Source organism: Sphaerodactylus townsendi, linkage group LG01 (assembly GCF_021028975.2).
Source record: "Sphaerodactylus townsendi isolate TG3544 linkage group LG01, MPM_Stown_v2.3, whole genome shotgun sequence".
NCBI lineage: Eukaryota > Metazoa > Chordata > Lepidosauria > Squamata > Sphaerodactylidae > Sphaerodactylus > Sphaerodactylus townsendi.
Window position 1 is genome coordinate 121,337,679 of NC_059425.1, and position 22,576 is coordinate 121,360,254.

The following is a 22,576-nucleotide window of genomic DNA, read 5'->3' on the forward strand; positions in this document are numbered from 1 at the left end:
GCAACATTGTGATGTTTACATTGACTGGTTTGTGTCAGGTTTGTTTTTGAGGTGGATTTTGTGTTTTGATATTGCCTGTGATTCTTGGGTTGTACATTGGGTTGGTTCTCTGGTTTTACATTGTTGGGCTTGGAACAGCATTCCTATTTGGTTTGGCAGATTCTTGGGTTGTACATTTGTTGTGTTAGGCTTGCCACATTGTCCAGTGCTTCTTCTGGGATTCCCTGGTTCTTCATTGGTTCTTTGGTTTTTTTAAGTTGTGTCTGCTTTGAGAGGCTTTTGACCAAAAGTTAGTTTGCTTTCTTTTGTATCTTTTGGCGATTATTCACTGGTGCTCTGCCCCACGGCTAAGGTATGTTTCCTCCAGGGAAGACTTTTGTAGAAGAAATCTCACTTGTGGTGCCAAAGATTCTGGAAGTCCCATAGTGAGAGCAGGGAAACCCTGATGTTTCCACCTTGCTTCAAGGTTTCAGTCCTTCTGGGTCACTCCCCCATCCAATGCAAGATTGAAGATTGCCGACCTTTTTTGAGCCCTTTAACTGTAATATCTATATTCCTTGTATTGATGTTGTGCAGGCTGCTATCGTTGTTTTAAGGGTTTTAAGGGAAATGTTGGCCATCCATCCCTGCCAGGAGTAGAGGGGAGATAATCTTCCCCTCCAATCCTTGCAGATTTCAACAGCCAACATTTTCCATAAAAAAAATGAAAGATAGCAGCCTACACAATATTGATATAAGGAATATCAATTTGTATTTAAAGGGCTCAAGAAAAGCCAGCAATCTTGTGTTGGATAGGGGAGTGACCCAGAAGTGGGGGCAGGCAAACTGTGGCTCTAATCCTCTGGAAATAGTCTCCATGGCGAATAATGAAACCAAATAATATCTAAATTCCCTTCAAGTGGAAGTACTGATATTTTTCAGCTCCCAGGGATCTGGATCTGAAAAGTACTGCCCCCCCCCCCCCATGATGTACATTTCTAGGTTTAAAATACTGATAAGTGGTTTTAGCATTACTGTATTGTTATTTTCTTAATTTGTATTATAAACTGTATGCTTAATGTTTTAGGTTTATCACCACTTTAGGTAGATTCTGGAGAGTGCAGGATATAAATAATTTAATATGTCTATAAGGAAAGAATTATTGTTTGATTTAAAATTTTGTTCAACTGTTACTTCTGTTGCAGCCCAGAGACAAAACAAAGTAAATAAACATCAAGTTCTAGTTCTTCTAAATCTGCTTCCAGCCTACAAGTCCCTTTATACTTTATACTATTATGTAATTTAGATTATGCAGTATATTTTAATGCTTTACGAATTTTTAAATTTAGGCACAGAAATAAAAACACAATTACAGATGTGCCTTTTGGACTTTTAGTCTCATAGAAATGTTACACGGAATCCAACCCTGTTAAAGTCAGTGGCAATGCACACTCCAGTTTTTGGGATTTTAAAATATTTAAATGTGGATTGCTATAGAGGCTAGACTGGGAGTACTCCCGTGTAAGTCTATGCAGAAGCACGTCCAATGTTATTCAACAGAACTTAATGCAAGAAAAATGCCCTTAGGATTGTAGTCTTTGTCTATTTATATAATTTTTGTTTAAGATTAATATTTCCTTATTAGTTTTGTTTAATCTTTACATATTTATAATACTAATAAGTACAAGTTTACCTTTAATGTTCCTTTCATTTGAACATAATCATCCATCATATCTCCATTTTCTCTGAATGCTGCTTTTTCTGAGCTGATATTCAGTCTTTGCAATAGTGAATTTTGTTTGATAATTATTTGGTGGTTAATATTTTCCAGCAAGCTATGTACTCAGCACCAGTGGACATGGTACATACTGCTCCAGTACCAGAGAAATGTAATTCTTTACTGGTTCTGATTTTCCAAAGGCTAGTTAGAATAAAAAGAACTGCTGTGCTGTCAGATATGTTGGTTCTCACTGCATAGGCCTTCCCAATTACTATGCCACTGAATGCTTTGCACCTCATATTTCTAGAACCAACTCAGTAACAACACTCCAAATACAATATAATATAACAGCAAGGGATGAAGCATATGTTAACCATGTTTTAAAATGAACTTTCAGTCTTTTTCATAAAAGCATTTTGATGACTTAATACTGTGTATCTTAGCATGTATTTTTGCAATATATTTCTTATATCTTGAGGTTTCCCTACTCTTGTAGATGTATGTTTAAGTCATATCCACATGGGCTGTAGGGCTGTACATGTTCAGCTCAAAGGAACTGTGGTTCAGGGCTGCCTAATCCACAGTATGTATCTACAGTATCTTCATAGTCCCTTCACAAAAGTGAATTCAAAGGATTCCTTCTGGACTTCAGGTCCTTTCCTCTCCACTGACTCAAAAACTACAAACTTCTTGCCCAAATGGCAATGTAGGGAGGGAAAATGGCACCTGGGAAAACACCTGCTTCTGCGTGCCTGCGTCTCACCCCGCGCACCACTTACTTGAGGTGGCAGTGGTCCCGGGCAGCCTGGCGGGCCGAACCTGATGGGTCCAAGGGGCACCCAGTGGCGGCATCCCAAAGGGGCTGCTCATTTAGCCGGCTTGTGGTGGGATTCACCATTTAACAACTGGTTCGGCCAATCTAGTCCGAACCGGCTGAATCCTGCCTCTGGATAAAACCAGTTTCCAGAAATCCTGGCAAGCCTATAAGTTATGAAAGCGGTGCTAAGAATTGATTATTTCATTATAGGACAGAATGTAATATCCAAATGACAAAAGGATACAATACTAAACAAACTTACTAGCAAGTAATCATAATTAAATTCAATGGGATTTACTTCTGTTTAAGACTGCACTGTTAGAACACTGATGAATACAGAACTTGGGTACCTACCAAATCAGCATACAAAAGGGATTTACACACCAGTGACAATTTCCTATAGTTTCCTTGTCATTCATGTGGGTGCCCAGTGATTAATCACAGTGGAAACAGGACTTCCACTTGGCAGGCTTTCTAAGATTCTCTATCAATTTCCTCCTGTTGGCCATTCTACCCCACACGAAAGTGTTTGTGTGTCTGGGAAAGTTAGTTGGTAACTGATAAGTCACTGTAGTGTTCTACTGTCATAGTGAGATATCAATTAAAAGATGAAGCTAGTCCCCCATGAGCTAACACAGTGCTTACTATACCCTGAAGAGGTGGAGCGAGGGGAAACCACGCCCAGGGCTCAGCCCCCTCTGCCGCCTCCACAGGCGGTCACCAGAGGGGTTCAGCTGGGCAGCAGGAGTTGGCCTCCTCTGACCTGTCCATGAGGGAGACATGGGAGACAGTCAGAGGCCCAGTGCACTGCCTTGCCTCCTCATGCATGGCTCCGCCCACCGGCCTCTGCTGTGCTCCTGCTGCGCCTGGCTCACCTCATGCCCGCCTCATGCACTGATCCTCAGGGAAGGAGGGAGAGAATGAGGGGCCACCATCGGGCCTCAATTTTTTGTCCCCCATGTGACTGAACGGTGGCCTGGAGCATTTGTCCCCAGGTGTCCCCATGGAAGCTCCACCTCTGATTCTATGTAAACAAAGATGCTTTTTACTATCTGCCTGAAATTTTGGAGAGAGAATCCCTTGAGTGAAGGATACAATCCCTGAAAATTTCATCTCCTACACTGTGTTAGTGAAATTATATATGGAGAAGTGTTTCCAATTGAAATAACTACTTGGACTGACTTCCTAATCAGACTAGCATTACTTCAAATATCAAATATTTGATTCAGTTTTTAAAGCATGTGATGCCATTCCAAATCTTTTTATAATTTTTGCATGTTGTCTGCTATTTGTTTACAATGTTGGTAGCTTACATTCAAAACTCCTTTTTGATCATGTGAGCATTTCACCCAGATTGGTGATGATTAACAGAGTTGTTAGCTGAGCAGCTATTGCAAAATCTGTATTGATGCATGAGCTAAAATTACATCTTAGCTTTCAGTTTCCAAGCTGAGTCTGCAAAACTGACTTGTGTAAAGTATTTCCATCCATGCATTTTTAAGAGTTGCTATGAGGTTATGAAGAGACAAGGACACAACTTAATTACTATAGTTACCTTTCAACTGGAACTAAACCACAGAACTAATCAAACTGTAGACCATCAAACAATATTGGTCTCTTATTCTTTATGATATATTTATTTTATACTAGAAAAACAGCAGCAACTTAATATTTCTATCAGAACAATCTCAAGTATCACAAAAGCTGTAAGCAGGCTTTATTGTTCCTCAGAACTCTTAAATCAAGTTGATTTAAAAAAATAGAGAAGAATTGCGGGGGGAGGGTTGTTCAAGGCATGATGGAAAAGCCCCACATTTGCACTGTGAAAATATTTTTTCCTCCCACTGCTATAATTTTTAAAAAGTTAAACTTCCTGCTTGGCAGCCTTCCCAGGAACTTGAAGAGTTCTGAGAAGAAATTTTATACTATTCAGTTGTTTCTTTTTTAAAAAGAATATTTTACTACAGGTCCCAAGATTTCTGGTTGTGGCCTAACAAAGCTATATGCAATATTTATTCATTGTGTTTTATAGCTTAATATAGTCTTGAAATATGCATTTACTTGGAAATGACTCTACACAATGGTTTTGCTATCATCTCTCACTCAGAGGGTTGCCAAATCTGTCTGGAAAAATTCCTGGAGATTTGTGGGTGGAGCCTGGGAAGATCAGGGTTGGGGAGGGGAAGGACCTCCCAACATGATAATAGCTTCTTGCCTGTGGTAGGTAACAACTGATGCCAGCCACCAAAGCTAGGGAACATTACACAAACTTGCTGATTTTAGTTCAGAAATCACTGGCATTGGTAAGTTTGGGCACATGGGCTAGAAAATATTTTTGTAGGCTTATTTTGAATGTCATGTATTCAAAATAGTTTTGCTTTATTCAAAAGGATAACCAGGCTTTGAAGTTTAATACAAATGCAACACATGATTAAAATGTACATGTTACAAAATATATACATAAATCCAGAATGCAAAACTTCAGATCTATACAAATATGCCTGACTCATCACAGGAATGCAAGGGGTAATCTGTGTATGCACAGTCAGCTAATATCAGAAGCACCAGTACATTTATGTTCTGAGAACTAGATAATGAATTGGCTGTACAAGAAATGAATCTGTAGTCTATTCAAGTTACAAAAATATCAGGTTGATTTTCACTGGTGTCGTTCAAACTCCTTGACACCATTATATGTTAGCAAGAAATCCACTTCAGACAGTGGGAGAAGGGAAGAGAGGACAGTCTCTCCTTTTTATAAATATTTACAGAAAGTTAAAATATACGGTGAAGCTACAAATGTTAAAAAAATTAAGAAGAGAGTAATAAAGCATAATATTAAATGTACCATGTCAAGTAAATTTGGGATGGTCTTGGATGTGCTAAGAATTCCTTGTAGTCAATGCTGTACTTCTGCCAACTCCACCCCTAAATTTCATATCAGAGCCAGCTAGACTTTCATCCAAGGAAAGTAACATTTTCTTCATTATTTATACCTGAGTATGAATTGCAAAAGAGAACAAAACAGTTCTGGGCTTTGAATCATATGAGATGGATCAACTAGTTTATCCTGGAGACAGAGAAAATCTTGTTCAGTGATTCCTCACCCCATTGTCAGGGAGGCAGGAACAAGTTTTCTGTCACTTCCTATCAGGTGGTTTGGCAGCTAACTTCCCTCAGTAGGGAGAGCACGGTTCTTGGTTAGGCTCCTAGTGTTTATGCTGTTGTTCCTGTTTGTTTTTTCATCATTTCTACAGTTTTCTCTGTGTGTTTTTGTCCTAGTTTAGTTCCTCCCCCCTCTAGTGGGTGCTAAGACCCGACAGGGAGAGCGTTTTCAATCAGAACCCTTTTGGCGCTGGAACTTCCTGCATTTTTCCTTGAATCTTGATGGCAACCAGAGCATTTTCACCTCAAAAGGCGAGGTTTGCCAAAACTTCAGCTGAGGGAACCAGAGCGGCCGACTCCACCTTGATGTCGTTACTCTAGCAGCCCTTGCTATGGCTGTCTCAATCATAACACGTAGAATTGCTTGGCTGCACACCTGGCAGGCGGATCCACACTCTAAGGTGGTTCTTGCAGGTTATACCTTCCAAGGGGACAGACTATTTGGCAGTGTGCTTGATCAGGTCCTCGTGGAGGATAAGGATAGGAGAAAATCCTTACCTAGGTTTGTCAGGCCTGAGAGTTCCTCAACCTTGCCCAAAACCACCTTTAGGGCTCATAGGTCTCTCCCTAGATTCCCTAGGGAGGACAGATGAACTACATGGCACAATCAAGACTCCTTTCATAAGCATAATGCCTTTCACCTCACAGGGAAACCTGAAAAGCCTTTTTGGGTCAACAGACTGCCAAGATCTTGACTACCTAATACCTCCTGTTAGCAGTCACTTGCTCCACTTCCAAGTCCAGTGGGCAGGCAAACATGTTGACATCTGGACCAGGGAGGTCATTCTTATGGAATTCACTATAGAATTCTCCCAACTTCCAAACCTTATTTCCTTTTATCCCCTCTCCACTCCAGACCTGTCAAGGCACGAAGAAATGCAGAGGCCACCCTCCTACAAATACAAGCTATAAAACTAGTCGGACTCCAGAGAGATTAGGAGTCTACTTGTCATTTGTTCATAATGCCCAAGAGGAACAATGACTGGAGGGCCATGCTGATCCTACAGTTGTGGGCAAACACATCAAGCTGCATGGGTTCAGGATGGAGACACTTAGTTCCATTGTGGAAGTGCTGAGACAAGGAGACTTCATGCCCTTGTTAGATCCAATAGACACAACCTTAGTTTCACAGTGGGGAGCGACCATTTTCAATTCCGAACTCTTTCGTTCGGACTAACGACGGCACCAAGAGTTTTCTCGAAGGTTCTCCTGTCCCCTATCATTCTCATCCAACAACAGGGAATTCACATTTACCCTTACTCGAACGACACCCTAATCAGGTTCAGGTCAAGAGAACAGGCCAAGAAGATACAATATGTCAATTGCAAGTCCTTCCACAACACTGCCTTCTGATAAACCTCGAGAAGACCATCCTGGTGCTGACAGAGAGGATGGAACATCTGGGAGCTCTGATAGACTCCATCAAGCAGTCCCTATTTCTTCCCAGGGAGAAGATACTGAGGACTCGTGTCAACCACCCAACACCAGGATCTATCATTCTTCCTGGAGGGCATTTGTTCCTGGAGCAGAAGGAAACAAGTCATACCGGAGTCACACTCACTGGCCTCTGTCCTGGAGTTCTTACAAGACTGTTTGACTCCAGTCTGCATAGCGCGACCCTATGTCATCAGGTGGCAGCCCTCTCCATGGTCTGGCCATTATTCCAGGGTCTACCAGCATCTCGCCACCCAGACATTACTTGAATTCTGAAGGCATTCACCAAATTCAACTGCCACAGACCCACAGGTTCCCTTCATGGAGAATCCATGCCAAGAGCGTAGGTAAGGGGGGGTTTCTTGGGTTCAACCCCCCGCATTACATGTCTGAAGCTCCGCCCCCCATTTGTGGTTTTTTGTATTTTTTGTATTTTTGTTTTTGGCCTACAGGGGGCGCAGTGTTTAGGCTAGCGGCACCAAAATTTCAGGGATTTGTCGGGAAGCTCTCCTGATGATACCACCCAGGTTTGGTGAGGTTTGGTTCAGGGGGTCCAAAGTCATGGACTCCCAAAGGGGTGCCTCCATCCTCCATTGTTTCCAATGGGAGCTAATAGGAGATGGGGGCTACACCTTTGAGGGTCCATAACTTTGAACCCCTTGAACCAAACTTCACCAAACCTGGGTGGTATCATCAGGAGAGTCTCCTAAAGATATCCTGAAAGTTTGGTGCTGCTAGTTTAACAATTGCATCCTTGATAGCAGGCAGCCCCCAAAGTTTCCCAGATTCTCCTTTTAAATCCACCCCCTTCGGCATGTATTTAAAGTGAGAATCTGAGGTCCCCAGTTCAAATGTTGAAAGTGATGCTGTTTCAGGGTGGGGAATAATCCACCCCAAAACAGCATCACTTTCAATATTGTTTTAACTGGGGACCCCAGGTTCTCCCTTTAAGATGGATTTAAAAGGAGAATCTGGACTCCCTAGTTTAAACACCATTGAAAGTGATGCTGTTTGGAGGTGAATTCCACCATCACAATGGCCACCATGCCCCCCCCCCCGCAAAACTCAGATTTTGCACTGGGCTCCATTTTCCCTAGCTACACCTCTGCCCGAAGGGAAGGGCAGAAGGGACTGCCGGCTGGGGGCCCAGCCAGTGGGGGGGGGCAGGGCAGGCGGGACAGGGGAGTCTGCCGTCCCCAGCCTCAGAGAGCTGCTTTTATAAGCACTGAGGCTGATGGCGGGGTTTGGGAGGCATGGTCATGCCCCAGGGGTGGGGGGTATCCCTGCCCCCGAACCCCCCCATAAAAAATCTATACCTACATCACTGATTCATGCTGTCCTATTGACTCTAACACGTTTACCCTTCGAACCAGTTCAAACAATACATCTATTCTGGTTAAGGATGAACTTATCATTCTTAGTGCCAGTCACCTCTGCCAGGAAAATGTCAGAATTGAGAACCTTGTCTGTGAATTCAAATTTCTATGTGTTCCACATCGACAGAGTCATCTTGGGCACTGATCCTGCATTTAAACCTAAAGCAATTCCCAATTTTCCCTTGCCCCAGAAAATTGTGCTGCCTAATTTTTGGCCTAAACCATTTATTTATTTATTTATTTATTTATTTCGATTTATTATACCGCCCCATCCCCGTAGGGGATTTATTATACCGCCCCATTGCATCCTAGAGAAAGACTCTGGCATAACCTGGACATATGACAATCTCTTAAGGCATTTATCATACATACAGAAGCCCTCTGCAAAACAGAGAGTCTTTTCATCACCATCACCCCACTGAATTTGGGACATCAGAGCTCCAGGGCGGCGATCAGCTCCATATTGAAAGCCTACACTATTGAGACTCATAAAGCAATCAATCTACCGGTCCCCTCAGAGATCACAGCTCACTCCACCTGTAGCGCTGCCACAAATGCAGCCTTCAGAAAACATGTATCGGTCAAGGAAATCTGTAGGGTGGCTATTTGGGCATCCACCTCTTTGTTTGTGAGGGACTATAAGCCTCAATCTTTGGCTTCTGCTGAAGCGGTTATTAGCAGGAGAGTGTTACAACACATTATGGAGGTATAATGATGACCCACCCGTTTTGGGGGACACTGCTCTGGGAGGTCCTAGCAAGATCTCCTCTGCCTTCAGGAGAACAGTCCATTGGATACTCACTGTGAAGGGTCCTTCCCCTTGTAGGTTAGGAGGACATCTTGGCCTTCCCTTGATCATCGTTAGATTCCAATATAGTGCATTACCGTTTCTGTGCCTATGTTTTTTGGTTCTGTTATAGGTTGCTTCTTATTCTATTGTTAAGATGTTATTGGTGACCATTGCTTTGCCAGTCAGATACTGAGGGAAGCTGGATGCCAAGCCTTCAGACAGGAAGTGACAGAAAACTTGTTCCTGCCTCCCTGACAATGGAGTGAGGAATCACCCATCAAGATGACCTCCTAACCTACCAGGAGAGGACCCTTCACGGTGAATATCCAATGGACCATTCTACACCAAAGTTCAGATAACCTGAGGGGCTAAAAGCAAACCATAGGCTCAGTTACTGGTCTGCTTAATTTGGTTTATCTAGTAAATTAGAAAAGTTGAAGAGAATTAATTCAGAAGACTGTAACTTAGTTCATGGGCTGACACAGGAACCATTTTGTTCTGAATTGTATTTTAATGCCAAAGGGGGTCAAGAGACCTAGAAAAGAGGGCCACAGTCCAAAGTTTTACAATTCTGGTTACCAGGATCTGGATGACCCAAGTCTGAATCTCCATTCTGACATTGAATCTTACTGGATTATACTGTACTAGGGTTGCCAAACTTCTGAAATTATAACTGATCTCCAGGCTACAGAGTTAAGTTTCCTGGAGAAAATGGCTGCCTTGGAAGGTGGATTTTATAGCAATACTTCCTGCAAAGGTCGCTGTTTTCCTCAAACCTTGATCTCTTCAGGCTCCACCCCCAGAATCTCCAGGAATTCCCCAACTCGGAGCTATCAGCCCTACCTTAAGCCAGTTATATGCTGTCAGTTTCACCTATTTCACCTGGTTGCTATTTGGATAAAATGTAGAGGAAGAAAATGGTGTAAATCACTTGGGGTCCCTATCTGGGAAAAAGGGTGGTATGAATGAAGTGAATTTTTAGTATTACACCCTGACAATGTTGCTATCTGATTAAATTGTAATAGGACAGGAACACAATTGCTAGTATAGAAGTTCATGCACATGTATTTATGTGCATCTTCTGCCACCCCCCACCAAGAGTTTTAGCAATCTAGAGGAAAGAATTAAATATTTGATTATTGTGACTGTAGCAATTTACACTAAGCAGATTTTACAACCATATCTCCAAATGACAAAACAGGACAAAAACCAAATGTGACCCTGTTAATTAGGGACAGTGGGAACATAAGATTTTTGGCCAGTCAGCAGTCTTCGTGGTATTTCTTTTTAACTTCTTTCCTACTTTCTACCAAATCCCAGGATCTCTTTGTTTTACTTCTGCTAATGTCTTCTGTAATTTGTACCATATGTTCATTGCAGATTGCATAATGTAGACTTCCTTGAGTTACTTCCTTATTTTTAGAATCAAGGTCTGCATTGGGAAGCATTTCCTTCAATCAGCGTATATGAAAAACACTTATACGCATACGAGAGTGAAGGAGCTAATGGCTATTAAAATTAGCACCCTGCTTTGGGGGCGGGGGGGTTAGGGATGGAATTTTACTTCAAGATTTAGGTTAATACTCCAGGGAAATTTTTGAAAGTGTCCAGTATCACAGTAGTTATTTGGAAGCAAAAACAGAGCTTGCAATATACTTCAAGCAGGATCAAGAGTATATGTACTATCCAGCACTGAAAACCATACATAACAGGGTGAACTCAGGTACAGTCCAACCGTAATCTGTTTTCAACTTTATGATCCTTTGCATATTGTTTTTGCATACTTCAAAAGATGGACACTCTCATTTGGGATCTTCTGTACATGTGTATTATAAATGTTTCAATCCTTCCCTTTTTATTGTCTTCTGGTAACATGTTAGCAGATCTCTTTTTTACTTTTGCATAAGCCTAGGGGTAGGGAGAGTGGGAAAATCAATGAACTGCCTTCTGCCAGTAGATCTGGAGCTATTCCCCAATTGAAATTGTTTTCTGTGTCTCTCTAGCAAAATGAGCAAATACACAATCACTGGCTTGACTGCCAAGAAGCAACCTGGTGTATTTTTAAAAAACATTTACAGTGGAGAAGAAAGATAGTAGAAGTTAGATGTATTACACAGTCATGCTTAGACCTGCTACAGGAATGGCAGGATGGGTTGGTTGGTTGGTTGGTTGGTTGGTTGGTTGGTTGGTTGGTTGGTTGGTTTATTTGTGGGTTTTATATACCGCTCTACCCCTGGAGGTCTCTGAGCGGTGTACAACATAACTTCCTCTTGCAAACCATACAAACAAAACATTTGCTGTAGAATGTATTAGAAAATAATGTTTAGTGGGGTATATATTGTCCAAGTCCCAAATGTGAACATGACAGAGCATGTCATGTGAACATGACAGAGCAGTACCTACTTATTTGTTTGTTTTGCTTAAATACTTGTGTTGCAGTATTGAAAGTTTTCAAGAGTCTTAAGTAACTAGAACTGGTGCAGTAAAAATAGTCTTAATATTGTTTGGTATAACATAAAAATCTGTTGATGTACTTTGTACCAAAGAATGACATTTATGACATAGTTCATAAATTTTGTACCTAGAGAAAGTTAAGCATAACAATAAAGCTTTTAAAAAAATCTTATTGTAGTTGCTTCTCAGATCCTGTTAAACAGCTATATTAGATGCACCCAGGTTTTTTACTTTAAAATATATTTTCCTTTAAATAGTAAACCCTTGTATACCCTATTGCAAATTGGCATTTGAAATTTGCCTTGGTTTCAAATAGGTTTGCCACGTGATCAGGGTGCTACTGTTTGAGTTCAAAGTTCCATGTTACGTGTAGAACTGGTCATATAGTACTTTGAAGTCAAGTTATTGTTTTATTAAGGATTAACTAACATCATTCTGCACCTTGCCACTGCAGCACATTGTTGTTTTCTTGTTTTGTTTTTATGGCTCACTAAAAAAACAACTTGGATGCTATGCTGCTATTACTCCAAAGGTTTCTGCTATGACTCAAAAGATTATGCTGACATTCTCTGAGCAAAAAGTTGAGAATAAGCATGCAAATTATGCTTAGTCTAATTGGATAACCCACTACAGATTCCAATTCAGTCATCTGATCTCTTGCCCAGTGGCCCATTCAGCCATGGATTTTTATATGAAAAATCCAGATGAGAATGTTTTCCAGCAAAAGTAATGGCTGCAATAATCCCTTTCAGTACCATCCTAAGAACACTTATATGACAGTAAGCCCCATTGAATAGACTTGAGTAGGAATCTGAGTAGATGCATTTAACACTGTTCTCTTTGTGTCACAGACCAGAAGTTCTTCATGCTTTATATGCCATGTATTTGAAGTATTTGATTTTGCTTAGGATAATTGAATTTTAATTACTGTTTTCTGTAAACAATTCTATCAGTTTCTATTAGAACTGTTTTGGATGTGGAATCTATCTTAAAATTCTTTATTTTCAGAAAGCTGTTGTCAACATTTTCAGATAGTACACAAAACACATTAATTTAAGATTAGTTATTTCTTCCTAGTTCAAAAAATCATGTGGAAACTTTGAGAAATCATCAGAAGACTCAGTAACTGTATTGTTCTGACTCTTGCCCAAGTGCCCTTGTCTCCATAGACTGAAACATTGTGCAGCAAAAGCTGTCCAAAAACAGGGACTATCTTAGAGCTATAAAACATGAAAGCATGTTCATTGCCATACGCAAATAACTGGACACTTTACAGGACTCATTTTCTATCTTATTTCCAGAGAACATCAGCAGTAATAGAGCTTTACAGTTATATTTATTAAAGTAATTTGATTACAGTTGTACAATTGTATGTGTACATTCACATGTTTGATTTCAGAGTATCTAGTTATTGTAACTTTCAGACAGCACCAAAAGCGCCCGTGCACACCCCCACCCCCACCCCCTTGGATTGGGTTGCCTGGGTGAGATATTCTAAACCTAACCTAAATCACATGCTATGAGGATAAAATGGAGGAAGAGAAAACTATGTGTGCCACCTGTAACTTGTTCAAGGAAGACAACAAAAATGTACTAAATAAATAAGTTTTAACTTATTTATTTATAGTTTGAAGTTTTAAACCGCCCTTCCCCGAAGGACTCAGGGTGATCCATTATATGTGATCCATTTCCATGTGCTATATGTGATTCATTTCCATCTTCAGTCATGTTCTAAAGTTTTCAAACTATCTTCCAAATACCCTAATTTTATCTGTAGACTCAGAGGAGCTACCGTTGCACCGGAGCTGTCTTGCGAGAGGGCAAATTGCCCCCCCCTTGACACTCTTGCTAAGTGCACCCTACCTGCCACACACACACACACTTACCTTAGTGAAACAGTGCAGGCTGAAGAAGCGGCCTGTTCCCTTCAGGCTGAAAATGGCCTGGTGGGAACTACACTTCCCAGGAGACCTTGTGAGCCCCAAAGTCATGAGCCACGCAGAGGTAGGGGGAAATTCCCTTCCTTTCCCCCCTCCAGAAATTCTTCATAGGTCCCCAGTTATAATGAATTCAGTTATTTAACTTTCCATTTTAAAAGGCAAAGAGCCGCTACAATATACATATACTTCATCTGCCCACTGTTTTACTCAGATGGATAGTTCCACAAATAAACTGAGAATTAATCAAAACAATGGATGATTGATATTTGATTTCTTCCATGATTACAACAGTAAACCTCAAGCTGAATTATCAGTGTAGTTCAAATTATGCCCGGTAAGTGTATAGCATCGCATCCCTTTTTTCTGAAAATGTTTTTTAGATTAGAGAAAACTAATTCCATTTGTAAATATTTATTGTAATATAAATCTAGGTGAACAAAAACTAGAATTAAATGTTCACATCAAACTGTTTTGTTCACATTAAATTTCTGAGGTGGTTTGTTTCTACAGAGCAGCAGGCAGGATGTTTAAGCAAGGACCACTGTTTAATAAGGATTTTAATAAGATGCTGGACCTTTCGCAAGATGGTCCACACATTTTATACCATTGATTTCCTCAGCTAAGTTATTCTGAGTCCTGACTACTTTTATTTGTATCATTCATATAACTGTGTCATCCTTTTTTCAAATTCTGCTACATTTTCTGCTTTACTAAACTCATAATGGACCTAGATCCAGGATTTCTCACACATGAATGATAAAGAAACAATTTGCTTTGTCATAAGTCCATTTACTATGTAAACTCTGAGACCTTTTCTGCAGACTGGAGTTACTACTGATCTTCATGGGATTCAATCCACAAGAATTGAAATCATTGTGGGCAGGGGTCTTCCACATCTCCCCTTCTGCCGCCCCCCGGTGCATTTTTACAGTTGTTGAATCTATTTATTTTGTTCCGCACATGGCTTACCGTAATTGAAGATTTTCAAAGGAGAGTGCTGTTGTCTTTAGTGTTATCTGTGGTGTCATAGCACTCCCCCTATTTTTAAAAGGTCCTAAAAATCAATATAATGATGTTGTAATAATAGTATAAGCAGGTTCTCTGAACTCCTAGCTTTCATTTAAATGAAAAAATGTGTACAGTCTAATGGACAAATAAGGGGAAGGAGTTAAAGACTTAATTTTTAAGAAGTTGAAAACTGGAAATACAGATAACTTGCTTTATCATTACAGTACAACAACATTATATTGATATTTTAGGGGCAGTTTTTAAAATGTGAAATTATTCAATGGAGGGGGAAGAGAGGGAGTGGTTTAATGATGGCAAGACTCTAATGATTGAAAAGTGGGCTGGAGGTAGGTGGGACAAAGAAAATTGATAGAAACGTTATACAGTGGGAAGAAGCAGATTCACAATCAGCTTCCAGAAAATGACTGCGATAAGAGTGGTCTCAACGGAACTGGGAAAAGAAGGGGGGGGGGGGAGTGAAAACTAAAAGCTTAGGAATGTATGTGGATGTCAGGGCACAAACTGAAGCAGTATGGGACCAAAACTGATGAAAGAACCCCATGAAAAAAGCCCACAGTGCAAATATAATTATGGTGACAGGATTAAATGTATTAAAACCAGCTCTCATTAACAGCACCACTCAACTTCCTTGAAATACAAAACAGTTAACAGCACATAAGACTTGCAACAGGAATCCATCTGTGGCACTTTCCCATACCTTTTCTATCTTGGTTATTTAAGGAGCACAGAGTGCAAAGTCAAGTTGTGACTGAAGGCCAAAACACTCTGAAATTCCTTATTCCCACATAATCTGTAAATTCAATATTACAATCTTATCCCAAGCACTCAGAAGTCCTGATCCCCTAAACAACCTGCAGGAATACTTGTTCAAAGTACGTATACACATACTAAATAGAGGATTATTGTTTTTTCAAAAAAAGAGAAGGACATCTCATACATTAATTTTTTTATTACTCATACAAATGTATTTTTGTATTTTTGGTGACAATAATCTTTTAAAAGCTTAAATGAGCACAAGGACCAGGGATGCTTCTACATTCAAAATAGGTAGTTCTCACAACAAAGTTGTTTAAAACAACTAATGAAGTTAATGTCAGGCATACATGATGTTTAAAACTCCGAACAGCATCAGAGTAATTTATGCCATCCAGTTCCAGTTTATCATCCCAACTTTGCTTTCTTTGGACAGTATTCATTTCCAGTCTTCATTTCAGCTGGCCTTTTCTTCAAGCCTTTCATTTTTCTAGTCTGCAGTTTATCCAAATTTTGTTTCTGCATATGTATCCGTCCATATTTTGTCCCAAATGCATCATGGGAGATATTTTTCTTCTTCTTTGGCTAGTGGTATAAAAAAGCATTCATTTTCCTAGGCTGTAATGGCCAGGAATATTGTACAAATACCAATTTCAATGTTAATTGCAGTTTAAAAGCAGCTCCATGTAAAATTCATATTAGTTCTGCCAGTGGTCAGACTACTCCCATGATCCTAAGGGCTGTTCTAAAAATGATAACACCCCTTTCCAGATATATATATGATCCAACATGGCAATAGCAGAGAGAAAAAGCAGAATTCAGACAGTAGACACCTGGTGACTAAGGTGGGTTGGTACAAACACTATCCTCATCACCCCTACTATACAAGCTATACATCAATGGGTCTCCTACTATGCACTGCTACTCCCATCAGTATTTATGGTATTTTCTTCTTATAAAAATATTTCCCTTTAATATGATTTTTAATATATCCCAGCAACACCCATCCCTCAATTAAGACGTATCAGTATATTTCCAGACCTAAAAATCCTTTCTCAGGAAAAGATTCACACACAGCTGCTTAATGTGTCTTTTTATGAAGGATGGATGATACAATCCAGAATTTCCTGAGAACTTGCAGCACTTTCTATTTAATCAGATATATCCATTGTTCTCATGAGAATTCAGTTCATCAGCATTGCCTTAGAAATATTTTTCCTATAAAGCAGGATGCACCTGGCACACACATATATGTGCTCTCATCCGTACTCCTGACACATTCTTCCTCTCCTAGTCAATGCACACTGGTCGTGTGTTGCTCTTTGCTTCTTGATCTTCTGGACAGGTAATATATCACTCAACATATTCATTTACTTTGTAAACCCTATTACACTCTTTAATTTCTTAGACTCCTTAGAAATGCAACCTTCTTGTCTGATAATAGTTTTATTTTTCTAAATAAAAACTTCTCATATAAAAGTTGTTCTTGTTAGTTAAGGGCCTAAGCTCCTGTAGCAGGATCCTGGTATACATTGGTAAACAGTCTCTCTTTACCCACCTCTCGCTTACACTAAAATCCCCCCAAATTATTTACTTGGTTGCAAACCACCAATTCATGTAACAGTCTTAGAAAACGGAATTGAAGTCCCATCAAGGTCTATCTCAGATCGCAGAAGCAGTGATCTTTTACACTAAACTTCTCATAACCCCTCTTTACTTCATCACAATGAATGTAATGCAATAAACAGCAATGACCACAGCAGTATGCAAGAGATCTCAAACTCATCAATACTACACAAATTCTACATATCCTTACTATCCAGTGAGATGACTGAATATTGCAGCCCAAAACAGCTTCAAGACTGTCATGGCGTAAGTTTTGATGAATTTAAGGGGCTGATGTAAAGATAACAAAAATGGAAAATAAAAGTACCGTATATACTCGCATATGTCGAATTTTTCAGCACATTTTTTGTGCTGAAAAAGCCCCCCTTCGACTTATATGTGAGTCAGGTGTATTTTAAAAAAATATTTTAGGGTTTTTATTTTGTCGGCCACCAGGGGGTGTAGTTTTTAGCAGCACCAAAATTTCAGGGATTTTTCAAGAGACTCTCCTGATGATACCACCCAAGTTTGGTAAAGTTTGGTTCAGGGGGTCCAAAGTTATGGACCCCCAAAGGGGGTGCCCCTATCCCCCATTGTTTCCAATGGGAGCTAATAGTAGATGGGGCTACATTTTGAGGGTCCACAACTTTTGACCCCCTGAACCCAAACTTCACCAAACCTGGGTGGTATCATCAGGAGGGTCTCCTAAAGATACTCTGAAATGTTGGTACTGCTAACATAAACATTCCTCCCCTGACCAAAAAATCCAGTTTTGAAGGATTTTAACTCTTGTGTTTTAGCTTGGTTGCTGGTTGAGCTAAGGTTTTTGTACTTTTAAAGTTATTGTTGAGACCATATTGTTTTTGTTGACCCTCTTTTCCACTTACAGAGCTAGTTTACTGTTTTTCTTTGAAATAAATATTCAAAAACATTTAACCTACTGATGCCTCAATTAATGCCATTTTATTGGTATCTATTTTTATTTTGGAAATTTACCAGTAGCTGCTGCATTTCCCACCCTCGACTTATACGCGAGTCAATAAGTTTTCCCAGTTTTTTGTGGTAAAATTAGGTGCCTCGACATATGCGGGTCAACTTATACACGAGTATATACGGTAATACACTTATTTAGTGTGCACCAATTGATAATTAACCATGACCCTGGGTGTCATAGTCATCTGGTTGATGAGGACCCATCCTGTAAGAATTATAAAACCTGTACCGGGATTTACAAAAACACTGCACTACATACATGTCAATTTTGAAATATAAGACCCATCAGTTTTTGAAATCTAAGCCTGAAAATGAACAAGCACCTGGTCAGGCCTCCCAAAATATATTATAATGTATACTATTAGGATGTGGGTTTTAAGCTTGTATACTGGTAACCACCAAAGTCTCATGTGACTGAAACGTGGTTTATTATAAAATGAATTTTTCATCAACTTCATATGATGTGGTTTTTATCTCAGCAATTATTTCAATTAAGTCTTATCTTCAGGGCCTTTTAAAAAAATTATCAGTAATTGCACATTAAACAAATTCCTTTCATTTTCCATTTTTGTTGTCTTCACTTTCAACTTTTTAGGCTTTTCAGTTATTTTGGTGGAGTGTTTTTTTCTTTTACAAGTTTTATGAGCCAACTCCCATCACACATCCCCACTATAAACTGGTTGCACTTTAAGATTCTGTAAGACACTTTGGGATGAATTCTATAAAACCATTCCACTAATGGCAGAACTCCAATATAAGGATCTCTGCTCTAGTGGAAAATGTCATTTTGTATAGAAGAAAGGCTCTACTGTTATTGGATAAATTTCTAGGGTCCAACTCTTTCTTGTTTTGACTTATGTCTTGCCATCTGATAGAATATAATACTAGGAAAAATGGGATACAGCTTACATTAATGGAGAAAGGGAAATTCACAAGTAGTGCATAACAACATTTGTCAAATATTCCATTACTGTTCATATTAACAACAGATTTAGAAGACAAACTACTTACATGTATTTGTTGAAAAAGTTTTCCACAAGTTCAAAAATTTGCCTACATACCTTGAGAGCTTTAGGCTGCTTTAGCGACAACTTATAAAGATCATCTGAAGCCAAATGTGTCCTCCTTATTACCAAATCTAGTGATGGTCCCATATCTTCAAGTTCAATCCTTGGTATTTTGCAACCAGACTTCTTCAATAATACTCTAAAACAAAAGGGTAAAAAAATAAATTGCTATTACCAATCAGTCTTCTCTCGGTCTTGGGAAAACTTTATGCCAAATACCTCCTTGGGAAATTAACTGATTGGATTGTTGATAAAAATGTCATAGGGAAGGAACAAATTGGATTCCAAAGGGGTAAGTCAACCCTCGACCACTGCCTGGTGTTAAGATTTGCTTGATAACTAAATATAAGAGGAAAAAGAGCCCCTTTGTATGCAGCCTTTTATCGATCTCTCCACAAATATTTGATTCTGTTAATAGAGAGATTCTCTGGAAGAAACTCAGCAGCCAAGGTGTAGAGCCAAGGTTGCTTGAATTAATTAAGATCCTGCACACAAACACCCTATTTACACGCATTGAGATGTAACATGGAGGGATTGTTAACCCCAAAAATTCAAGTTACTAAAGGGGTAAAACAAGGTTGATATTGGCTCCTACACTCTTTAAGCTCTTTATTAATCGATCTAGCTTCCACACTAAGTGAGGCCCAAGTACATTAGTCCAACTCTGGACTCAACTTCCATACTCCCTGCTTCTGTTTTGCTGATGACGCAGTTGTACTTTCCATCTCACGAAGTCCCGGGACTAAGGAGAGCTTTTAGAGTGTTAGTATAGAATACTGCACACTCAACCATTTGCAACTTAACTTAGATAAATCCAAAATTGTGTTATTTACCCATAAAATGGAAAGCCACCACCATTGGCGGATAGGCCACAGTAGTTTCAGAAAGCAAGGTGCAGTCATATAAATACCCTAGGGCTTACCTACCACCATCATATAGGGCCTCCCCTGGACACTACATAGGAATCGGGCCATCTCCATACCGCTTAAATTGCCAGTGCCTTCAGCCATATATCGCTTCCTCTATGGGAAAGGCCGAGGATACATCCCTGCAGCGTTGAGAGCATTTTAATGCCAAAGTGTAGGTCAACAAATCCTTTATGGGCCCCCCACCTGGATAGGGGCATGGAGCAGAGAGGTTGAAAGGGTCCAGCCATACTTTCTGTATAAAATCCTTGGCTTGCCCCCCATCTCTGTTCCCTATGCGGCCCTGTGCTTAGAAACAAGGTGGCATCGCTGGAAACTCTGGCCTAAAAGTGCATTACATCTCAAGTTTTGGGCCAGGATTTGTTTTAATCGAGATGAACTGGACTATACATCCCAGGGGATGGCTCCATCCTCCACACACAACCCAGTGGTGGGTTAAAATCAGAAGCTTTCAAACTTAATGAGTTGGAGCATTTTTTCCTTGGAGGGACCTGCTAATGCTAACAGAGCAGGAGGTCTATGGGGCTATCAAGAAGAGACTTTTGACAGAGAGTTTCAACAGATGCTAGAGGAAGTTAATAAAACCTGTTCCCCGATCTCTCTGGGAATACCTATGGATAGACTAATTAAGCCTAGCAATATCTCCTGGTTGAGGCCCTCGTGGTCAGTGAGAGCAATCACCTTAGCTAGGTGTAATGCCCTGCCTTCTTCCTTTAGCCTTGGACGCCACCTTGGAATCCCACATAAAGAAAGGAAATGCCCGTGTGGCATGGGTTCTGTGGAAACAGTATCTCATATGCTGTTGGATTGTCCCTTTTATGAGATAGGTAGGAAGAAGCACATAATCCCCTTCCTGCATGGAAGTGAAGGCATTACAGATAAACAGAAGGTTATATATCTTTTAAACAGCCACAACTACGAGCTGTTGGAAGCGGTGGCTAAATTTTTAAATGGTGTTATTTTAACTCGTCAGAAATTGTAAAGTTGTAAAGGCTGTTATTATCTTGCTAAGCTAATCTTAAACAATCTATATGCCATTAAAGGTATTCGAAATCGAAATCGAAATTGCTATTTATTTGAGCTGAGATTCTTGTGCATGGGACTGAACCTGCCCTATTGCAATTCAGTACTTGAATTCTGAAGTGACCCCATTCTAAGAAGGCTGGACACATGCTTTACCTGAACATTCAGATTAGCATTAAACCTGCCAAGGTTTCTGCAACCCATTATATTTCAGTTAGGATATAAGAAGCTCTTGTTTTGTTGAATTAATAGTATTATGAAGATTTTTTAATAAGTATTATTGAGCATCCTTCATTAGTACCCTTATCCTTTCCTCTGAAAGAATCTCATGCCACTTCTGAGAGGTAGAGATGGATGTTGTGCTGATTTTACTACACATATTAAATAAAGCCAAGATACAGTGAAGGATTGTTGTGAAGTTCTTCCTTCAGTACAAAGCAGGATGGATTTGATTTAAATCAAATCGATTTAAATCAATAGTCAGCAAGTCTTGATTAAATTATGGTTTTCTACATAAAAACTCTTTCTTGCTGGTATAATCTTAATATTTATAACTAGATGCTTCCATTTTTAGAATAATGCCTGCCTGACCCATAGTTAGAGGAACTTGATTAAATTTTTCCCAAACTTAGTCTCCTTTATGGCCTGCTGCCATTATAGATTTTCTCCTTCAGAGAGAGAATAACATAACAAACTGCAGTCTATACATACAAAGATCTCAGGATTTGTGGAATATTCTGCTCTAAAGGTTTCACTTTCATTTTTACTGCTTGCCCCTCCCCACTCACACTTCGCTCTTTGGGCAAATCTATTCCACTCGAACCAATCTTCTAATAATTGGCCTTCATGAAACAATCTTCTAATAATTGGCCTTCTAATAATTGGCCTTCATGAAACTTAGCACTTAAGAGGGGTTGATTCTGTATGCATAGATTTGCAAACGAACAATGGTATTAAGGTCTTTTTTGCAACTCTGTGTGTTTATTTTATAACATTATTACTGTGAAGAAGAGGCATGTTATCTCTGCAGACACAAATTCAGTTTTGAGAACTTCAAATCCAAGCATGTGTGACAATAACTTCTAAATGGAAAAACTGTGCAATCTTAGAAAAAAATCTCTGGAATAGCATGACATTATAAATGAATTAATAGAAATAATTTACCAAAAATATAAACATTGTATGAATATACAGCCTCATGCTACATAATTAAAAAATTAACCCATATTTCATGATGAATAACCTTTGGACTATAATGTATCTTAAACAGAAAACCATTTAAACTATCTTCCATCAAATTACAGTCACACATTTAATGCATCTTTGTAACATGCAAACTAACAGAATTGCAGAAATTCATAGTATCTGTTCTAGTTTCATTTCAAAATCATAAACTTTAAAACAGTTGTTTCCCAACCACCAAAATTACTGACAAAAATATATAAAGGCTTTGGTTTTCTAACAATACAGATAACCTTAACATTGAAGAGACTGAGTATGCTGAC

The 22,576-nt window shown here is 39.5% G+C and overlaps 1 protein-coding gene across 2 annotated transcripts in view; it reads right to left on the reverse strand.

Moving 5' to 3' along the window:
• Positions 1 to 15,619: 15,619 nt before the first annotated feature.
• Positions 15,620 to 22,576, reverse strand: part of RPF2 (ribosome production factor 2 homolog) — a 33,028-nt gene continuing 26,071 nt past the window's right edge. For both annotated transcript variants that reach the window (XM_048492683.1, XM_048492692.1), the window contains exons 9-10: positions 19,117 to 19,261; positions 15,620 to 16,042 (exon numbers count right to left, since the gene is read on the reverse strand). In XM_048492683.1, the coding sequence (XP_048348640.1) occupies positions 15,866 to 16,042; positions 19,117 to 19,261 (322 nt within the window). In that variant the 3' untranslated portion in view covers positions 15,620 to 15,865. The remainder of the gene's footprint in view (positions 16,043 to 19,116; positions 19,262 to 22,576) is intronic.